General features: G+C 45.9%; 2 protein-coding genes across 2 annotated transcripts; both read right to left on the bottom strand.

Annotated features, from left to right (window-relative positions):
- Window positions 1-902: 902 nt before the first annotated feature.
- On the bottom strand, window positions 903-6398 carry nup42 (nucleoporin 42). Its single transcript, XM_036515914.1, has 7 exons — window positions 6109-6398; window positions 3889-4120; window positions 2604-2692; window positions 2264-2340; window positions 1930-2016; window positions 1636-1714; window positions 903-1420 (listed from the first exon to the last, which is right to left on the bottom strand). Exons 1-7 carry the CDS (start codon window positions 6329-6331, stop codon window positions 903-905), a joined length of 1305 nt encoding a protein of 434 aa, XP_036371807.1. The 5' UTR covers window positions 6332-6398.
- A 2952-nt stretch (window positions 6399-9350) lies between these two features.
- klhl7 (kelch-like family member 7) lies at window positions 9351-18467 on the bottom strand. Its single transcript, XM_036515796.1, has 11 exons — window positions 17942-18467; window positions 17373-17475; window positions 15714-15807; window positions 14384-14508; window positions 13852-14027; window positions 13088-13262; window positions 12413-12555; window positions 11281-11521; window positions 9998-10199; window positions 9808-9905; window positions 9351-9692 (listed from the first exon to the last, which is right to left on the bottom strand). The coding sequence occupies exons 1-11, from the start codon at window positions 18065-18067 to the stop codon at window positions 9376-9378; spliced, it is 1800 nt and encodes a 599-aa protein (XP_036371689.1). The 5' UTR covers window positions 18068-18467; the 3' UTR covers window positions 9351-9375.
- Between the last annotated feature and the right edge of the window lie 2956 nt (window positions 18468-21423).

Below are 21423 nucleotides of genomic sequence, written 5' to 3'. Positions count from 1 at the left end.
AGTACGAATGCCATTCAAGTATGTTAAAATGAGTTAAAACATCCAAAGCGAAAACCAACCATTCCAGCCCCAACCCCAACCCTCTAACCTCTAACCCAGCTATTCCTATTATGGAACATGTGCATTTAATGTACATTTTGCTCTGCTGCTGCAGTGTGAAGATGCAGGAGAGGCAGCACCTGCTCACTCCTCACACATTGTGGAAATTTAAGCAACACCATGATTCAGTAGTTACACTAGTTACATACAGTAATGATATCCATAGCTAACCACTCAAATTAGCAAAATAACTACAGTAGTATCTATAGTAGTGAATACTATGTACATTGACTGAAGGGGGATTGCTGAACTGCATATCAGGCAGCTCATTAGCACAGTAAGTCCTCAAACCAGCAAGTAGCAACTTTAAAATGTACAAGAAATTCACTGCCTTTCATTCAGTGTATTTCATGTTGTACATTTTAAGCTTGCTACTTCCCTCTGCCAGCTCTCTGAATCAGCCCTACAGATACTGTGCACACAGACACTCCATGTCACTGTGACATCACCTCTTCAGAGTCACTGTGACATCACCTCTTCAGTCACTGTGACATCACCTCTTCAGTCACTGTGACATCACCTCTTCAGTCACTGTGACATCACCTCTCCCGCTCTGCATTGGTGGCTCCCTCCCGCGCGGTACAGAGGAAACCTGATATAAATGCGGCTGACCACGTACCAGAATAATCCTCACTGCTCCAACAGAAAGCCACCTGTGGTGGCAGCTTTGTGCCTGTGGCATAGCCTGGCAATGGACCGCCATACCAAGGACACATACAGCCAAAGGTTTTTTCAACTACTTTATTGAACCACTAAAAACCACAAATAAAAGAGTCCCCACCCCCGGATGTCTGAAGCCCATGTCATACCACTAGCAGGTCAGCAGGGGGCGGTCTGAGGGGGATCTGACCCAAGGTGAACCTCTTCCCTGAAAATTCTTTCAGCTCATCAGGGGTCAGTTCAGACTGGGGGGTGAACAGTTTATCTGGGGCGCCCCCGGTGGCGGCCCCCACTCCGCTCAGCACTCTGACGGGCTGCCCAAAGGAGTCCCCCCCAGCAGCAGGGGTCGCAGCTTCAGGGAGCCCAAACCCTGCGGCCGAGAAGCTGAAACCGGAGGCAGATGCAGCAAAGGAGGGTGGGGTTTTGCTGGCTGCAGGCTCAGTGAAAGAGAAGGAGGCGGCGGAGGGGGGGGCGGAGCTGCCAAAGCCGCTGCCCGAGGACCCGAAAGGAGCCAGAGGCTGTGAGGGGCCAGCAGAACCCGAGCCCAGTAGACCCTGCGTGCCGCCAGAACCAAAACCACCCGCGGATCCGAATCCAGCACTGCCAGAGGAGAAGCTGAAGCTGCTGCTGCTGCTGTCGTCCAGCCTTCCAGCACCAAAACCTACAGGAAACATTAGCCTCAGATCAGCTGCCATCCTCCACCACCTCACCACCGTCACCAGGTCAACACATACAGCAAAATGAGTTAGCTCCTTAGCTTTCTTATCGTAGAGACAAACATTTCATTCCAGGCAGCTATCTGTATAAAGTTTAAAATTTGTGAAAACAGACAAAAATTGATTAATTTTAAGTCAGCATTAACCATGACATCATTACCCCCTGTTCCGAAGCTGGATGTTGTGGACGGAAAGCCCATAGACATTGATTGAGGACTGGGGTTGTTCAGTTCAGCAATCTGTGAAAATACACCAAACCAGAATTACTTTAATGTTATTACACGAAGACCTCTTTTCCCATTCCTTCTCTTAGGAATGTTGGTGAACTTAGACATTTAACCACTTCCCTTGGATGTAGATAACTATATATATATAACTACATCACCTGCTCCTATAGTGTAGGAGATATGCGACTATTAACAGTGTGCTAGTCATGTTTAAAAGATCGGCTCACCAGCGCCGCCCTTGTGGAGGAGTTCATGGTCTTCAGCTCCTGCACTCTGCTTCTCCATTGGTTGGCCAGCTGCTGGACAGAGTGTGCCTAGAGGACAGAGAGAGAGCTCAGACTCAGGACAGTAAACTGTTTCAAGCAATTTTCTCAGTTGATGCAATACAACATAGCCTATCCTAAATACATTTCAAAGTACCATCATACATTTACATACAGAATACATTCCCCACACTAAAGCATTTTAAAAGCCACTGTATTTCAGTTCTTTATATAAAATCATGGCCACTTGGACGCGATCAGCGATTGTGTCTGGAATTTGGGAATAATCGTGACGTACATAGTTCTGCAGGTCGTCTGCAGCTCGGCTGTTGTAATACTCCAGTCGCAACTCTTCTGCAGAAAGTTCTGAAAAACCTGCAAAAGAAAGTCTTACTGCTGCAGTCTATTAACCCTTTACACACTTACATCTTCAGCTGGACATGATACTGTGCACATACTACCCAAATGATTATTCAGTGCTACATTTCAGGACCCAACCCTCTGAAGAGGACTTGCTTTGCACCGAGTACTGAGTTTTCACTGTATTATTACTCTATAACTGCACTGGATTATTACAAGGAGAACTGATCGCTCTGAATTAGCACTACACAGCGTAACAGCGGAAGCTAAGCCAATACCTGAGATGGGGGCTTTGAGAATGGAGTAGCATGAGAAGGGCCACTGGCCAGAGCTCTCCCAGGTCTCCACGTCCTTCTGTATCATCTCCCTAAAAAGCCAAACAGAAGCCCTTTCAGCATTTCTCACACTTGGTACATTAGTATGCAGCAGAACGTTTATTTGAGAATATTTGTCTTGTATTTTGTATGTTTGTATTTTGTACTGTAGAATTTGTCAAGCGTACTGTTATTGAGAGCTATATGCGAAATAAATCATGTGTGTGTACATTTGCATATATGTGCATCTGCAGGTAATTCTGTGTGAGTGTGTGTGTGTGCAGACCGGGCTTGTGTGTGCAGACTGGGCCTGTGTGTGTGTGTGTGTGTGTTTGTGTGTGTGTGTGCAGACTGGGCGTGTGTGTGTGTGTGTGTGTGTGTGCAGACTGGGCGTGTGTGTGTGTGTGTGCAGACTGGGCGTGTGTGTGCAGACTGGGCGTGTGTGTGTGTGCGTGCATACTGGGCGTGTGTGTGCAGACTGGGCGTGTGTGTGTGTGTATGCAGACTGGGCGTGTGTGTGCAGACTGGGCGTGTATGTGTGTGTGTGTGTGTGTGTGTGTGTGTGTGTGTGTGTGTGTGTGTGTGTGCAGACTGGGCGTGTGTGTGCGTGCAGACTGGGCGTGTGTGTGCGTGCAGACTGGGCGTGTGTGTGTGTGTATGTGTGTGTGCGCAGACTGGGCGTGTGTGTGTGTGCGTGCAGACTGGGCGTGTGTGTGTGTGTATGTGTGTGTGTGCGCAGACTGGGCGTGTGTGTGTGTGTGTGTGTGTGTGTGTGTGCAGACTGGGCGTGTGTGTGTGTGTGTGCAGACTGGGCGTGTGCGTGCGGACTGGGCGTGTGCGTGCGGACTGGGCGTGTGCGTGCGGACTGGGCGTGTGTGTGTGTGTGTGCAGACTGGGCGTGTGTGTGTGTGCGTGCAGACTGGGCGTGTGTGTGCAGACTGGGCGTGTGTGTGTGTGCGTGCAGACTGGGCGTATGTGTGTGGACTGGGCGTGTGTGTGTGCAGACTGGGCGTGTGTGTGTGCAGACTGGGCGTGTGTGTGTGCAGACTGGGCGTGTGTGTGTGTGTGCGTGCAGACTGGGCGTGTGTGTGTGTGTGCGTGCAGACTGGGCGTGTGTGTGCAGACTGGGCGTGTGTGTGCAGACTGGGCGTGTGTGTGTGTGCGTGCAGACTGGGCGTGTGCGTGCAGACTGGGCGTGTGTGCGTGCAGACTGGGCGTGTGTGCGTGCAGACTGGGCGTGTTCACTCACAGGTGTTTGTCATTGTCGTCTCCCCTGCCGCCGCCGTCGTAGGCCTGAGAGCTCAGAGAGGAGAATCGGTTCTGCGCGGAAAAGCTGAAGCTGGAGCTCTTGCTGTCCTGCCCTCCAGCAGACCCTTCTCTCCCCCAGTCACTGCCTCCACCCTTGGAGAAGGAGGACGACTGGACATAGTCACGGCCAGAAGACCTCTGAGAGGGGTTCACCCACACTCTGTTTCCAAAACCTGGAAAACAAAACAAAGAGAAGGAAAACGTTCCTCTTCCTGTCACAGTAAACAGGAGTGTATTGAAAGTGCAGGTTTGCCATGAGAGAGGCTCTGAATCTGAACATGCTAGCAGAACTCCCCAGCAGAACACTGCTTCAGAATCACTCTTCTTCACAAGGATATTTCACCTCCACTTATTCATCGCTTGCCTGCCTGCATCTGCTTGCCTTAGTCAAGTTACTCCCCTCCTCACCTCACTTCACTGGCTTCCTGGTATCACTCACATCAAGTTCAAAACCTTTGTGCTGCCCTACAGGACAGTGAATGGGACAGCCCTCTCATACTTATGATCAGTTCTCAAGGCATATGTACTGGCCAGAGCACTATGCTCCGCATCCTTGCAGCAACGGACTGTCCTGTCCCGATGGAATCGCTCAGACACAATTCCAGCCTGTACTGGTCCCCCAGTGGTGGAATGAACTTCCCACAGGGGTCATAGGGGACTAACTGTAGCTGAAGAATGTTTACCATACACCATTTCATAATCACTCAAACACAATTAAAAACAACTAGCTGTAATTATTTTGTAGCTACTCTACTAGGAATTCTCATGAGAGTTACTGGATGGCCCATACTCAATCTGCTATAGTTTATCAATAAATGAGCTGACTGTACAAACAGTGATACTAAGACCAATGATGACAATTGCATTAACCATCATTTAGCAGACAGTCTTATCCAGAGCAACTTACACAGGTTACAGTTTTATCCATTTATACAGCTGGATGTTTACTGAGGCAATTATGGATTAGGCACCTTGCCCAAGGGTACAACAGCAGTGTCCCAGCAGGGAATCAAACCTTTTGGCCACAAGCCCTGCTCCTTGCCACTATGCCACTTCTGCCAATGCTAAATAGCCTAATAATGAATTACCTGGTTGGTAACACCCTAACATAACATTATATCACACACACCATGCTAATTTCAGTGAATTTAACATGCACAAAATGGTCTATACATTGGACAACTGAGTCACACATTACATGTATATAACATGTACACAGTCATACTACAGATGCAGACTAAAGCTACAAATAACGATGGATTAAAGATAATGTCACTACTACCAGCTAATTACCATTACTATTATGTCAGTTAACTAAATCTACCACTACCAAAGTTACACTGATGAAGTGGCACCGGTTTGGATGCGGTCTTAGCCCGGCAGCTCCCGCTGGTAGTCGCACTCTCTGTCGGGCCCGACAGATGGCGATCGGCCTCAGAGTAGCACTGTAATCTACTAACGGTATACTGGATCTGTCTGTTTTAAAACAGATCTGGAGCGGAGTCCCTTGCTATCTGGGCTGGGACTAGTTAGGTTTAACAACGCAAATGAAAACATAACGAACCTGCCATACAGGTCAACCTATACGGAATGTCCGTAAATTATACAGATTGCCCCCCCCCCCCCCCCCCCCCCAATTGCTTACGGACGTACACATAGAATCACACACAGAATCGTTACTGTAGACAGCTATTATTTAATATACATCTGATAGATCATGTAAAAAAATTATAAAATGTAAGATTACATGATGATAACACAATAAAATCTAATTCATTTTGTTGCGATTAATAGATCCTAAGGATTTTCTATGGATTTTATGGATGTTTCCAGAGGGTGATATTGTGGGCATCCGAAGGGGTTGACATGTATGATAACATAACATGTGCGCTAAACAGCATAAAATAAGTCACGTACGAAAGGGTTAATTACTATTACCGAAGTTGCCTACTCTTTCAAGGTTTTAACAAACATTGTCAATTTAAGACAAGCGTAATTATGTTTACCCATGTTGCCAAAAGCATCTTACTATAAAATATTAATAGCAGTGAACAGATTGATTCGTTTAGCTCTCAAAATAATGAAAAGGTACGGACATATTTTAATAACTGGCTGGATAATTAGCGACGCTATACAATACAATACCGGTTCAGTTTCTTACTTCCGCCTCCACGGCTGTTACCAGACTGTGGAGATGGCCGACTGCCGGAGCTCCCGTACCCGCCGCTGCGGCCTCCGCCTCCACGGCTGTTACCAGACTGTGGAGATGGCCGACTGCCGGAGCTCCCGTAGCCGCCGCTGCGGCCTCCGCCCCGCGGGTGCTCGTTCCAGCATTTCTCACCATACCGACACCTGCCTTGCAGAAAGAAGCTGCAAACTGTCATCTTTTAAATTTTAACATCAACGCAGGTTTTCACAACACTACTTCTGGGTCACGCCATCTTCAAACTCTGTGACGTCGCAGAATTATATAATATTCAAGTTCCTGGAGCGGAGGTAATGGAGCTTTAACTTGTACGGCGGTGAGAGCTGCCCTGAAACCTGTATTACTGTATACAACGAAACCGTATTCCGTCGCATGTCGATGACGTTTAGCCCTGGGGGGAGGCGTGATGGGCCCGAGTACATAAACATGTATCATGCATGCAGAACAGAGCCTCTTAAAGCTAGTTTAAAGATGGAATGCGTTTGTGATTTACTGGAAAATGGTTGTAACACAGCAACCATCGTTAAAGATAGTGCTTTTACAGAGGGCCTCAGGAGCTGGCACCTTTAAATACATAAATACAGACAGCTGCATACCTGTACAGCTGTATTCTGTGAAAAGGTGCAGTCTGTAATGCATGAAAAACACATGAATAACATGAATTTCACTCAAAGTGTTCTCCCCCCACTCGAGTTTATTCTGCTCATATCACTGCTTCCCTGCAAAGTCACTGATTGCGTCACTGGTAGCTCTTGGGTAGGAGGAAGTACAAGCAACTAGCTTAATGACTAAATGTAAATGTAAATGTAACTAGCCAGGCGGCCACAATGCGGCTCGCTACGTGCCTGTGCTAAACCGGCGACATTACATTTACATTTTGTTACTTAGCAGATGCTATTATCCAGTGCGATGTAAATTCAGCATCAACATTTCTGACATCCAGCAGATGCTCTCATCCAGAGCAACATACAAGATACGAGCACATGGTTTGTTAACATTTTTGACAACCAGCTGACTTATCTAAAGCGACTCCCAAGCAAAATGACACAAAATGTTTCACAAACAAGGACACTACGATCCGCACAAGATCAGTGGGCAAACACAAGCCTGAGACTACAAACGCGCTTGCTAACAATGGTTTGCTAGGTAACATAGCTGTATTTACAACACGTGAGCTACACAGCTAGACATAGCGTGGCAGAATCTATCCAGGTAGATCTACGTCTGACTGGGTTTCTAGCTCAATATGTAATGGAACACCAATAGCCAACCCCCCCCCCCCCCCCCCCCCCCATTTGTCTTTCCACTGTCATAAATAGTACTACAGTCAATGGGCAGCAGTTTGCTGTGGTAAGGTGCAGGGCTCATTACTGAAATGCTAGGTTTATAAATGGATAAAACTGCAATCTCACAAAAAGCTATAATACCCAAGATCCACAATTCCATTCAGTAAATCAGTTCATTCTGGGAAATTCTTATTGTGTAGAGTTCCTTATCAGTTTGTTAATATCTTGGGCTCAAACTGAACATTGACAAGACTGAGATTGCAACCACAGCTGCCAAAAAGGGGTAACCTTGAACAGCAATCTGTCTTTCAAAGAGCATATTGCAGCCACAACCAGGATCTGTAGATTCCTTTTATTCAACATCAGCAAGATCAGACCATACCTCTCCAAACATACAGTTTAAATTATGATCCAGGCTCTATTCCTGTCAGGTCTGGACTCCTGCAACTTGCTGCTTGTTGGCCTCCCAGCATATGCAATCCAACCGCTGCAGCTCATCCAGAACGCAGCAGCCCAATTGATATCCAACCTCCCCAAGCGGGCCCATGTGACACCTCTGTCTGAGTCCCTCCACTGGCTACCAGTAGTTCTTACCAGCTGCTATGTATCATTTTTTAAAATAAGCTGTTTAAAATTTGTGTGGAAATCTAAATTTTTAAAAAGTTTTTTGATCAGTCCATGATGTGATTGGTGCATAAAATGAAAATCATGAGATGATTGGGCACAGCAATGTGTGCAGCACCAGCATGAAATGAAAAATATCCTTCTTGTTTCTTTTTGTTTCTCCATCTCTCCTCATAGGTTAAGAAAGGCCTGGCTGAGAGAAAATGCAAGAAAATACATGTTTCTCTTGGCATGCCATACTACTGCATGTGAGACTACCAAGCTTCAGCTTGTATAAATAATTCTGATCCCTCTGGCCAGCTGTTTACCTCATACTGTCTATGACATCAGGTTGCTAGTTGCTAGTAACTAGTTCGTATCACAGGCAGTGATACCATGTCACAAGTGGAAAAACAGCTAATAAACTAATGAGCCCTCAGGTCAACCAGATTTGATTAAGTTAAATCCCAACCTCTCAATTCCCCTAGTATCTTGTCTTCTGTCCTTTCTGGGCCAGCCTGTACCAGACCTGCATGCCAGCTCTTCACAAGAAAAAAAAGCATCCTACTGCCCTCCAAAATTCACTCACTGTGGACAGAAGTGCTGAGCTGCCAAAAACTAGAAAAATATGGACTTTGTCCTGTCGTTCTAAGGAGCAATGTTCCAAATGGACAAAAAAATTTTCCTGTATGACTTGTATTTTCTATTTTTTTGTTATTTTATTCATTTTAAAATATGAACATCAAATAACCCACAATAACAATAACCCCTCCATGGTCATCCTGCCCTCTGAATACACAACACAAAGCACTTATCACACATGGACCACTAGAAGAGCCTGCTACACAAACTCCTGAACATCACATAGGGCTGGAATGACACATCAGTAATTAACAATTACAAAATGTGCTGACTAGTATTTTCCATCTATTAAACTGTCCCCTATTCCAATGAGTGATGTACTTGATCACTGACCTGTACTTCCCCAACCCATAAAAAGTGTGTTTTTCTATTGACAGCATCAGATGATACATCATTAACTCAGATGGCCTGATCACCCCAGCCTGGTCTCCCACCATCAGCTTCAATTTATCCAATATGTCCATAGATAAACATACATACAAATAAATGCAAGTCAACACCTTTGTTCAAGTATGTATATAACAGCCACTGTTCCATCACACACAAAGTCATGCTGAGGTCACAGCTGTCAAAACTTCAGTTTTTCTCTGGCTCCACAGAAGCCCACAGTCTACCCCCCCCTCCCCCACCTGAGGCACACCTTCACAGCCACTCTCATGGGGGAGGGAGAGGGTATGTAAAGGTCTGATGACTACACTGATGATGAGGAGGATGATGAAGAGGCCTGTCCCCCTGCATCCTGCTCATTGGCCCCGCAGGTGTCCACCACGCAGATGAGGCAGCTGGTGACAGGGAAGGCCCGCACCTTGCTGCAGGACAGCCATTTGTCGGTCTCTGTGTAGTACTCCAGGATGTGCCCCAGACGGCCCACGCCCTGAAAGCCTGCCAGCACGTAGATGACCGACCCTACGGCTGCACACTTCACCGTCACGCCCTTCCACGGCATCGGGGCGGCTGCCCTCCACTCGTTGCTGCTGATGTCATAGTATTCCACAGAGTCCAGCCCACCTGAGCACGGAGACAGGCAGAGCGTGAGGGGACACAGTCACTGACTGCCGTTCCGCAATCTCAGAGTCTCACCGAGCACTCACACTGTACCACTGATCCACATGGCAGGACTCACCCATCACATTCTGGCCTCCAACTGCGTAAATTCTGTCATTGACAAAAACCAGGCCATGGTTCTTCCTGGCTTCCTTCATGCCACACAGCTCTCTCCATCTGACAAAGCAAAACATAAAGGATGAGAGGCCCCGCTGTGTGATGCAGTGGTTGTTAGGAAGCAGTGTGAGGAAGTCAGTCTCATGACTCACTCCTCGGTGTTGGGGTCGTAAACCTCGCAGTTGTTGAGGACTCTTCCCGACACGTTGTTGCCCAGGCTGCCCCCGCAGACGTAGATGAGGCCGTTGGCCTCCACCATGCCGTGACTGCAGCGCGGCATCAGCAGGCTCGGCTTGTTGTGCCAGCTCTCAGTACGTGTGTCGTAGCACTCAAACAGGCTCAGAGCAGAGTTACCTGGGAGACACATCACATAGCCACTACAGAAGATTCTGCCAATACAATACAATGCAGGAGTGCAGGTGATGCTGCTGCAGCTGTCGCAGTGAAAGCAGGAGTGCAGGTGATGCAGCTGCAGCTGTCGCAGTGAAAGCAGGAGTGCAGGTGATGCTGCTGCAGCTGTCGCAGTGAAAGCAGGAGTGCAGGTGATGCAGCTGCAGCTGTCGCAGTGAAAGCAGGAGTGCAGGTGATGCAGCTGCAGCTGTCGCAGTGAAAGCAGGAGTGCAGGTGATGCAGCTGCAGCTGTCGCAGTGAAAGCAGGAGTGCAGGTGATGCAGCTGCAGCTGTCGCAGTGAAAGCAGGAGTGCAGGTGATGCAGCTGCAGCTGTCGCAGTGAAAGCAGGAGTGCAGGTGATGCTGCTGCAGCTGTCGCAGTGAAAGCAGGAGTGCAGGTGATGCAGCTGCAGCACTAAAATGCTGATTTCCACAGCAATGCGACTACCAATTTACCATCTCATTCTGTTGTCATTTAAAGTAAATAAATGAAAAACTTAAAATAACCTTGCAATTATTGTCTTAATTGTAAAGAAAAGATGGTGTGAAATTACAGTGGGCTGATAGGATGATACAGAGAAAGATGACAGGTTCAGGGAACAGGCTGTTCACTGGCTCCAGCTCTGCCACACTCACTGCTGACTTCTGCACAGACTAGTAACCTGTGATAGGAAGGAAGTCAATACAATTTTGCTTTTTTGGGTTTCCCTTGAATTACTATAATGTGGACCTTTAAAGCAACTGGAGAGCGCCACTATTAAGCTATAAAGCAAGAGCTGCTATTAGGGGCTGCCATGACGTTTTTCATGTACTACAGTAGTATTATATTAGTATTATAGTAGTACTACAGTAGTATTATAGTAGTACTTCAGTAGTATTATATTAGTATTATAGTAGTACTATAGTAGTACAACAGCACATTACAAAAACATGCCAAAGGAATAGCCAGGGGAAAAGTCTGAAAAGAGCAGGTAAGGCATTATAATCACAGTGTAAGTTCTGGACTGGTTGCGATCCTAAATACAACATGAGCTGAGAGACTCACCCACTTCAGACCCTCCGGAGGTGTAGATCTTTCCATTAGAGGCGCATGCGGCGAGGCTGTCTCTGGGGTTTGGGGGTCCCAGTTTGGAGTACCAGCTGTCCTTCACCACGTTATAGCAGTCCATTCTCTTAATGGGGAAGAGCTGCGAGCCCCCAAGGATGTACACCACATTGTCCCAGAACACAGCCGCTGCATCCCTCCTCTTCTCAAACGGGCAGCGGATGTCCGTCCAGCTGTAGTCCTGGAAACACAGATCACTGCTATCACCTACAAACTGCCTAGCCAGAGTGTACTTTCTTCAGTGTGTAAATGAAACATAAAGTAATGTGTAGGTAATTCATTGTGGAGTGCATTTAGTTTACCAGCAGTTAACTTGTTGTGACGTTTATGCGCTGTGTAGACAGTGTATAGCTACCTCCATGTGAGGTTTATTTAGCGTGTAGACAGTGCGTATCTACCTCCATGTGAGGTTTATTCAGTGTGTGGACAGTGCATAGTTACCTCAATGTGAGGTTTATTCAGCATGTAGACAGTGTGCAGCAGAGCATGGAATGGGTATGAATTTTTCTTTGCTTTTTCATTTCAGTGTATCTTTGGAGTTGTAAAGGCTCATGTCACCACAGCAACCTCTCTGCTCATGCAGGAACACGGAGGTGAGAAGCCACCTCCATCACACTCTCACGCAGCCAGCAGCATCTTTCACAGGGCAGGGAGCTCACTGGAGCCGAGGCTTCTGACAAGTCTCAGGGTGCCCCAGAGCAGCAATATGAAGGAGCCCTGAATGACCCCCCCACCCCCGACCCCGGCGAAATGAAGCTGGTTTGTTCTGCCACTGCGGGACCTCAGTGATTGTTGGCAAACAACCCAGGCAGTTCTAACGCTGGGCTACAGTGCTCAGACTGTGCTCAGACCAAACACCTTGCTGACTGTGCCACTCGGGACCCTGCCAGGTATGAGACTGAACAGACCTTGGGCCAAGCCTACCCCTGGCCTCATCTCATCCCTGACCCTAGAGCTGGGGCCTGTGGGGCTGACGCTGACCTCCTGTGTGTGATTAACTCAGTGTGAGATTTATTCCATTTACTGAGCTTTATTGAGTGTGTAGTCAGTGTGCGGGTTCATAGCTTCCTACTTTGGGATTGAAGTAGCGGCAGGACTGAGGCTGTGAGCCCCCGAACAGTGCGATGCGATAGTCGTGCTTCTTACGCCGCGGCCGGCTGCTCTCCCCCAGCTCCTCGCGGTCCTCAGGGGAAAGCAGGTGGTAGCGCATCCCACCTAACAGCAGAGGGAGCCAGAGAGCACATGCTGCTACAGCTTACCAAAGCAACATCAGCCAGACATTGCACGTTAACGCTGCATGCTAACGTCCAAACCCACTCAGAGAAAGCAGCTGGCAGCTGCAGCTGCAGTCAGAATAGTTAAATAACTAAATGCTGCACTGGGTCAGAGGCTAAATCCAGGTGGACAGAACCTTGCCCTCATGCCTTTTAGCCAATCACAATACTTCATGCGGTTAACTATGTTTTACTGAACCATGCGTATGGTCTGTGTAGGACAGCAATGGCGTAAATAGCTTAATGATACAATACAGTAGTGTGTCTGAAATATGTAATTCTTTTAAACTTTTTTTAATAACTTCATGTGCAGGATTCTTGTGAATATTAATTCAAGTGGTTCCGATAAAACACACGGGTGCAATAACAGCACCCGGGAATGAAAACCACCACCTTATGGTTACAAAACCAGCTCATTGACCACAACATCACACTGCCTTCCCACAGCCAGAGTCAGGAGTTTCAGCACATACTGATAACCATCTTCAGACACTCAGGATTGTCTTGGATCAGTGGCTCTGCCTGGACCGTCTTGCTCAGGAAGTTCTTGGAAACGAGCGGGAAGCGGACTTTGGCTAAAATGTCCACAATGTACTGCTGTCGGTTTGGTTCATCATACTTTAGCCACCGTACTGCCGCATCGTATATCTGTACAGACACAAGACAGATTAGGCTGGAAGGGTGGCCGGTAGACAGGAGGGACTGTGTGTGTGTGTGTGTGTGTGTGTGTGTGTGTGTGTGGTGTGTGAGAGTGAGTGCGCTGGGTGTGTGTGTGTGTGTGTGTGTGTGTGTGTGTGTGAGAGTGGGTGCGGTGGGTGTGTGTATGTGTGTGTGTGTGTGTGTGTGTGTGTGTGGTGTGTGAGAGTGGGTGCGGTGGGTGTGTGTATGTGTGTGTGTGTGTGTGTGTGGTGTGTGAGAGTGGGTGCGGTGTGTGTGTGGGTGTGTGTGTGTGGTGTGTGAGGGTGGGTGTGGTGTGTGAGAGTGGATGTGTGTGTGTGGGTGTGATGTGTGAGAGTGGGTGTGTGTATGTGGGTGTGTGTGTGTGTGTGTGTGTGTGTGTGTGGGTGTGGTGGGTGTGGTGTGTGTGTGTGTGTGTGGTGTGTGTGAGAGTGGGTGTGGTGTGTGAGAGTGGGTGTGTGTGTGTGGGTGTGGTGTGTGAGAGTGTGTGTGTGTGTGTGTGTGTGTGTGTGTGTGTGTGTGTGTGTGTGTGTGATGGGGGGGCAGCGAGGAGCCTCACCTGGTCTTCAGCTCTCACAGTCAGAGTGTCCTGATGTAGCAGGTATGTGACCCTCTTCACATCCAGCTGCAGGAACTCGTCCATCTTGTACACCTCTGTGAAGTGCTGGTGGATGAAGTCATCAGCTGCGCTCTTCAGCTCAGGACAATCCAGGCACTCCGCCAGCACACTGATACCTGCACACCAGCAGGAGACAGTGTTACAAGAGACTTCCATGCCTTGTTATATGGGGGGCGATTACCTGCAATTTGAGGAACTGAGCTTCACCGTGATTCTCACAGTTAAGAAACATACCCTCCTCACACTGAGGACTGCATTATAACTCCTGTGTTCTGTGCAGGCCCCTGTTTTCTGTGCAGGCCCCTGTGTTCCGTGCAGGCCCCTGTGTTCTGTGCAGGCCCCTGTGTTTCGTGCAGGCCTCGGTGTTCCGTGCAGGCCCCGGTGTTCCGTGCAGGCCCCGGTGTTCCGTGCAGGCCCCGGTGTTCTGTGCAGGCTGAGAGCTCAGAGAAAGAGGCCACTCTGCAAGCCTTACCTAAGCAGTTTGCTGCATCCACTTGCTCCTTGAGGAAATCCACACACATTTTCTTCACTGGTTCAATCTGATACTGATTAGCAGCATCCAGTAGGGACTGAACATTGTTGCTGTTCACAGAGATTCTGAAAAAAAAAGATATGAAGGCAGAAGGGATCCACACCTAAAAATAATTCATCATTAACTTCTAATCTCCAGTCTCCTGGAGAAGTCAGGTGGAAAAGAATATTTACATGCAAATGTGCTTCTTGGTGTAATTACATGAATGTAAATCTGCATTGTACCATAAAAGCTGCAAAGATCAGTTGTGTATCAGTTACACAAATTATCCATTTATAAAGTAGACATAACCAAATATGCAGGCCTAATGCATTTGGATATTTTTCACACTTTGGAATTGCCAACTGTACATGAAGCTTGAGACACTGCCGTACTGCACCGATACACTCACATACAGCCAGTTTCTGGTTCCTGTCTGTAACTGAGAGCAGGACACGCTAATTGTTTCAGTATTCCACACCTGATTGCAATTAAGGGTATTCAACATACAGAAGTAAGTATCTGAAAGTAAAACAATACAATTCTGAACAGGCTGCAGTGCAGGCCTGAACTCTATTAATCTGCCAGCCCTTTCGAGTCAGCTTTTACATTGATGTTTTTGAATTTTTATCCCTTCAACTTCAGTAGCTGGCAGTTACACATCGAAGCTTGACACCAGAGAGCAGAATAGTGAAGGGAACCCTGGCCAACCAACCCACCCCCTTACCCCTTAACAAAGCTAATTTGTTCCAATATGGGATGCTGGTAATTGTCAAAGCCTGTTTTTTATCCTGTACTTTTTAAAATAATCTTTTGGATTATAATCCTGCAGTGATCTTGTTCTGCCCAAATTATCCCAATGAATTGCTAATCTTCTACACTTCACCACAATTACTGCACTGCTGAGATGCTGGTTCCCTTTAAGTTCCAAGAATCAAAACAACAATGGAAGCGTGTTTGTGTTCAGAGCTTCTCTCTGTGGAATAGCCTCCCGGTAAATGTTCAGGTTTTAGACACAATCTAGGTTTTTATATCCATGTTAAAACATACCTTTTCCTAACCTTAACATTACATCTGAGTTCACTCTATTGCAATGTACTTGATTGTACCACCTTGTATTTTATCCTAGTATTGTCTAGTATCTAGTATTGACTCTTTTGTTTTTATCCATTTTCCCTGCAAAGTGTCTTTGTGAAGATAACTATGTGAAAAGTGTGAAAAGTAGAATTTAACTGAGCTGAACTGAATTGAATAGTGGCAAGAACTGCCAGTCTTGGCGTGTCACACTTACCGAGCTGTGTAGACAAACTCAATCAGCAGCTCAATGATTTCTGGTTCTGCGTTCTTTAGTTCTACCTCATGGGATGTGGACTCCATCATATTGGCTGTTAAATGAAGACAAAGATAACACTGTAGTAACACAGCACACTATAGTAACACCAAACCCCATCATTATGTTTTACAGCTACGGTTATGGTTAGGGTTCAGTGAACTTGAGCACCCAAACAAACCCAAATACCACACACTCACATTGAAGTGTAGTTATTGTGTAAAGGGCAAAATCGTAAAAACTCCACAAATATTTTTCCAACACTCTTTAAGTACCTCTAGCACCAACATCTTCAAATAATGTAAGATATCACCTCACAGGATTGGCTGCAATCTCTGGCAATACCAAATTGCCTTAACCTAAACTCAGTCATAAACATTCTTTATCATTTTATCTTAGATCCCAATGTAAAACGGAGGAAGAAGATGACAGTGAGCAACCTGTGGAAGCTGTTCCAGTTAGCCCCATGGCATATGCCTACAAACATATTTGTCTAGTACAGTGCAAACAATTATGACTGAGTGCAACTTCTGCAACTTTAAAGAATGGACCTAGAAAGTCTAAAATGAGAGTAAATTCATTTTTCTTTTCTTTTTTTCTGGGGCCTGCAAGGTGGTTGCAAGCAAGATTTACACATCCCTCTTCTCCTCACCTCAAACTCAAATGTACAGTCTGGGGTTCTGTATAGGCTGCATATGATAAATAAACCTTTCACCTGTTTATGACCATGTTTTTGCTGGGCTACAATGTTAGCCTCATCTAAAAGGGACTCGAGTCTTTGACATCAAACCAATGCAATTGAGCAATTGGCTTCAGCTATTGCCAAGAACATTTCCACTATCTGACATCTGGTGAATTATCTGAAATAACTGTGACTCTGCTATTCCCTCTCCTTCCTCTGCTTGATTAACATGTCTTCACACTCTTTTCCCAGTGACTGTCCTTCAAATGTCCTACTTTGTAGGCAGAAAAACCCAGCCCTGACGGGACTGCTTCACTGGGTTACCTTTCTTCTGGACAAGCCTGCATTAACTAGTTAGCTAGCAAGAAGCGGTCATTTTACTGTGAGAAAATTTCAAAGTTAATTAAAACTTTACCGTTGTTTGTGAATGTGCAACTCGTTCACTATTTAGTACACAAGTTAAATCTGTCATGTAGTTGAAAGCTAGCTAATATCACTCTGGCTTGCTGGCTGGCTATGTATAGTTTTACGGGACATGAAAGACTTCTACACTACTTTTACATTAAGGATATAGATTTTTGCACACCTTAACAGGCGGTTTGACAGCCATATCAGAAAACATCAGCATGTTAGCTAAGCTGACTACAGCTAAGTTTGCTACTGTGTGTCGTTTGGCTACCACACTTCACTGTTTGTGATCCACTGAACCGGCACCCACACCTGTGCCGTCACGGATCTCAGACGTTAAGATAGCTGTAGACAGTGACGTACAGCTGAATGACAGTGAGGACCGCACTGTTGAAATGTTTTCTCTGAAAACTGAAACAGAGTAGGAAAATGTAAAAGAGAAAAACAACACTGCAATTCATTGCACTCAATCATCTGAGTGAAAATGAAGGATAGGGTTGTAATATGACTGTTAAAAGAGAAACACTTACTAGTGAACATTAGATAAAAGAAATGACTGGCAGCTGCCAGAACCACTCTGTGCGCGGGAATGTGTCTCCCCTGGACAACCAGGCTGACGTCGCACAGCGTCCTCTGCAAACACATCGCAACACCTCATTTTAAAGCAAAAAACAAGATTTATTTATGCATGCTCTTTATAACTTTGAGGACTTAGTTGAAATAGGTCTTAGTTGAAAACAGTCAAACTAAGGTTGAACATACATTTCAACAAGTTGTAATGCTACCAGTTTAAAGCAGAATTTAGTAATTAATATTGAGTAACATATATATTCTACAGGATAAGGAACCTGTGTATAAATGTGAAATTGCATGGCCAATATTCAACCTATGTTATTTCTAGAATGCATGTTTAGACTATTTTTTAACAATTTAAAAAAAAAAATCAGTCTGATTGTTTTGTGTAGTGAGATAGGTTATTAGTTAACAATGTAGTCCCGTTGTTTTAAACAGCACATGAATTGCTGCTGGTATTAGTTGAATTTAGCAAGACAGCTAGCCCAAATGGCAAGTATTTCTACACCTTAGCTATCCATCTCACCTGTTTCCGTAAGTTATTCAAGACCCCCATTATACTTGAAAGCTGTCTGTACTCCTCTTTGGCTGCAAATTTCTTTTCACTCTTCTTTTTACAACCAGGTGCCTTCTCCGTCGCCAAAGAAGCCATAGCTCAGTTAGCTACCCTGATAACTCCTGACTCCGGTGCTAACAGCTGCAAACTCCACACTAATTCGACCACGGGCAGCAAGTAAAAGTCAATGCATAAACAATCAGCTAACAGATCCGCAGGCGATGCTTGCCTGCAAACTCAGTAAACGTATTTGACCACTGTGGAAATGCTTGTGGTGTCTGAGAGCAAAGGGCTGGTTGTGTGCCGGTAAGGTTTTTGCTTTGACATTTAAAGCCTTCGAGGAAAGTCGTTTCTGTGATCATGCAAAGGAATGCACGCTCGCTTCATTCTGATGCATCCACTGCACCAAACTGAGAAAACTGACTCAGATTTTGCTATATAAACCCCTGTCTCCACACTGTCGGCTGCAGGTCTTCACCTGACTGGACTGTTCGTGTTTTCCTATCCCATGGATCATTGCGGTGGAGTAAATTCAAATTTCAAAACTTTATTGTTCAGTACGTCACTACATTTTGAGTTTGGATAATTTAACGTGAAGTAAACCAGCCTGCTAACTGACAAGCAAAATAAGTAGTGAGCATATACATTTTAAGACTGGTTTACATTTGTGTAAATCAGTCTTAAAATCGCTTAAATTGATTAAGTTATAGAAAAATCATTATATGCATACGAAAAAGTCAGGCTGGGATGTGGTTCCACAGCCGAAGCTGAATGTTTGGAAGCGGTTACAGATAGGCGATTCAGTAAGATAAAAATCAGCTCAAACGCACAGAATTCGCACCTTCAGCCTGTAGTCGAAAAAGGTCATTTGAAATATGAGCGGATGAACATATTGTTGGCTATAGTCAGTGTGACACGACAGTTTTTTCTGACCTAACATTGACATAGAGTGTTTAACCCCTTTCATTGATAAGTGTATCGTTGATATGCTGACATACACGACAGAGGCTGATGTGCTGCGTTACAGTGGTGCGTTCAGGGCGCTGTGGCCGGTGTGCTGCAGGTAATCTGCACTCCTGCATCCTGCACGAGCGCACACTCATTTTTCAGCTGCCCCGTGACTCTGACGTCATCATAACTGCAGAAGTTCCGTAAAGCGAGCGACTCCTAACTTTTGCTGTGATTTAGTGAAAATGTCATATTTATTTCGCTGCTGCGCGTCGTGCTTTTCTGACTCCGAAGACTCTGTACAGAGCAACGCTGAGGTATGACTAATAGCACATTAAATTGATTTGAACAATCCGAATGGGATTATTTACTTCATTCCTAGGCACAGAGCCTATGTTTTCTGAGAAAACATGACAGTCCTTAATGCATTAGTTGTCCGACGGGACAGTGTTAAACCCCCGCATTCATGTCTGACCCCTAATGTATTAATTGTGAACAATCTGAGTTTACTCTGTTCAGTGCTGTTAAGATTAAAGTATAACATTTTCAAAGTTTAAGTAAAAAATGATCCAATGTGTACATTTATTCTTTTGTAGCATGTTTTTGTTTCTGTTTAATCAGGAGTATGAATACATTTCAGTTGCACTGTACATGCATATTTGATATGCTAATCCATGGGCACTGTATTTTGGGGTGCTGTTTATCTACCCATATCTCAGGTATGCATAACTCCACCCCCTTGATTGTGAGTTTGACTAACACCACACTGAACTGTAAGCTGTGTCCTCCTATAGGCCCAAACTGTGCTGTAACTGTAACACCGCACTGTGCTGTAACTGGAACACCACACTGTGCTGTAACTGTAACACCGCACTGTGCCATAACTATAACACTGCAAATTGCTGTAACTGTAACACCGCACTGTGCTGTAACTGGAACACCGCACTGTGCTGTAACTGGAACACCGCACTGTGCTGTAACTGTAACACCGCACTGTGCTGTAACTGGAACACCGCACTGTGCTGTAACTGGAACACCGCACTGTGCTGTAACTGGAACACCGCACTGTGCCATAACTATAACACTGCAAATTGCTGTAACTGTAACACCGCACTGTGCTGTAACTGGAACACAGCACTGTGCTGTAACTGTAACACCGCACTGTGCTGTAACTGGAACACAGCACTGTGCTGTAACTGTAACACCGCACTGTGCTGTAACTGGAACACCGCACTGTGCTGTAACTGGAACACCGCACTGTGCTGTAACTGGAACACCGCACTGTGCTGTAACTGGAACACCGCACTGTGCTGTAACTGGAACACAGCACTGTGCTGTAACTGGAACACAGCACTGTGCTGTAACTGTAACACAGCACTGTGCTGTAACTGGAACACAGCACTGTGCTGTAACTGTAACACCGCACTGTGCTGTAACTGGAACACCGCACTGTGCTGTAACTGGAACACAGCACTGTGCTGTAACTGTAACACCGCACTGTGCTGTAACTGGAACACCGCACTGTGCTGTAACTGTAACACCGCACTGTGCTGTAACTGGAACACCGCACTGTGCTGTAACTGGAACACAGCACTGTGCTGTAACCACAACCCTGTGTGTTTCAGAGGCAGCCACTTCTCCCGCCAGAATCAGCCAGGCTGTTCCACCCTCCAGCCCAAGGTGTGTCTCAAGCTCTAATAATAGTACTCACACTCCCTAATGAGAGTACTCATATTCTCTAATGTGAGTACTCATATGTTCTAATGACAATACTCATGAGTAGGTAATCCATTTATTTTTATTTACCCAGACTCATATACTGGCCTCACACTGAAACCACTTGAATTGGGTTCATACTGACAGCAATGAAAACTGTGGTGACCGTTGAATGAAAATGGCTTTGCAAGCGTTCAGTCACTTGCACAGCACGTGTAACTAATTATCTCACAACGACAACATGCTCATTGTGAACTTCCTCTGAGCTTTTAGAAATCATTATTCTGCAGTTTCTTTTTAGACTGGCATTGCTGCCAAATCCAAATCCACTGAAATCCCTGTTCTGATATTCTGACATTGGTGGGAATAGCCTTAAATGTACTCAAAATATATGTATTGAACTTGATGGCTGGACTGTTTATCTAACCCATGATGCTTTTCCTCAGACGCATCTCCTGAACTCTCTCCTGAACCCCCTGTGTGGGAGGGGTGGCACCATGTGCTTTGGAGATGCTTCAGTGTTACAGTAGTTGAACTGAGGTCCCACTGAGGCTGTGGGCTTCCCAGTCTGAATCACTGTCTGCCCTTTAGCATGAACAAGGCATTATAAAATGTTGACATTTAGTGGGGCATTTAAGGCACAGAGTGTTTCCCAGCTCAGTTGTGCTGTTGCAGCAGGAACCGGCTGGGTCCTTTGGAAACTCTGGGTCTGAGTCATGTTTTGCTTTGTCTGTTTTCATCCTCTCTTGTTATGTTATAGATGTAGCAAAGCAAAACGGCAAACTGTC

The sequence above is a fragment of the Megalops cyprinoides genome, chromosome 21 (genome assembly GCF_013368585.1).
Source record: "Megalops cyprinoides isolate fMegCyp1 chromosome 21, fMegCyp1.pri, whole genome shotgun sequence".
NCBI classification, from domain to species: Eukaryota; Metazoa; Chordata; class Actinopteri; order Elopiformes; family Megalopidae; genus Megalops; species Megalops cyprinoides.
The sequence above is the reverse complement of the archived record's forward strand: the minus strand, read 5'-3'. Positions and strand labels throughout refer to the sequence as shown.

Bases quoted from the DNA above. Each gene is read 5' to 3' on its own strand.
- nup42 (XM_036515914.1), bottom strand. From the start codon at position 6,331: ATGACAGTTTGCAGCTTCTTTCTGCAAGGCAGGTGTCGGTATGGTGAG. The intron at 2,341-2,603 runs GTATTGGCTTAG...TTTCTTTTGCAG, and splicing joins TCTCAAAGCCCCCATCTCAG to GTTTTTCAGAACTTTCTGCA. The intron at 1,715-1,929 runs GTGAGCCGATCT...GTATTTTCACAG, and splicing joins CCTCCACAAGGGCGGCGCTG to ATTGCTGAACTGAACAACCC.
- klhl7 (XM_036515796.1), bottom strand. From the start codon at position 18,067: ATGGCTTCTTTGGCGACGGAGAAGGCACCTGGTTGTAAAAAGAAGAGT. The intron at 13,263-13,851 runs GTGAGGCTCCTC...GTGTCTGTACAG, and splicing joins CTGTGAGAGCTGAAGACCAG to ATATACGATGCGGCAGTACG. The intron at 9,906-9,997 runs GTGAGTCATGAG...TTGCTTTGTCAG, and splicing joins TACGACCCCAACACCGAGGA to ATGGAGAGAGCTGTGTGGCA.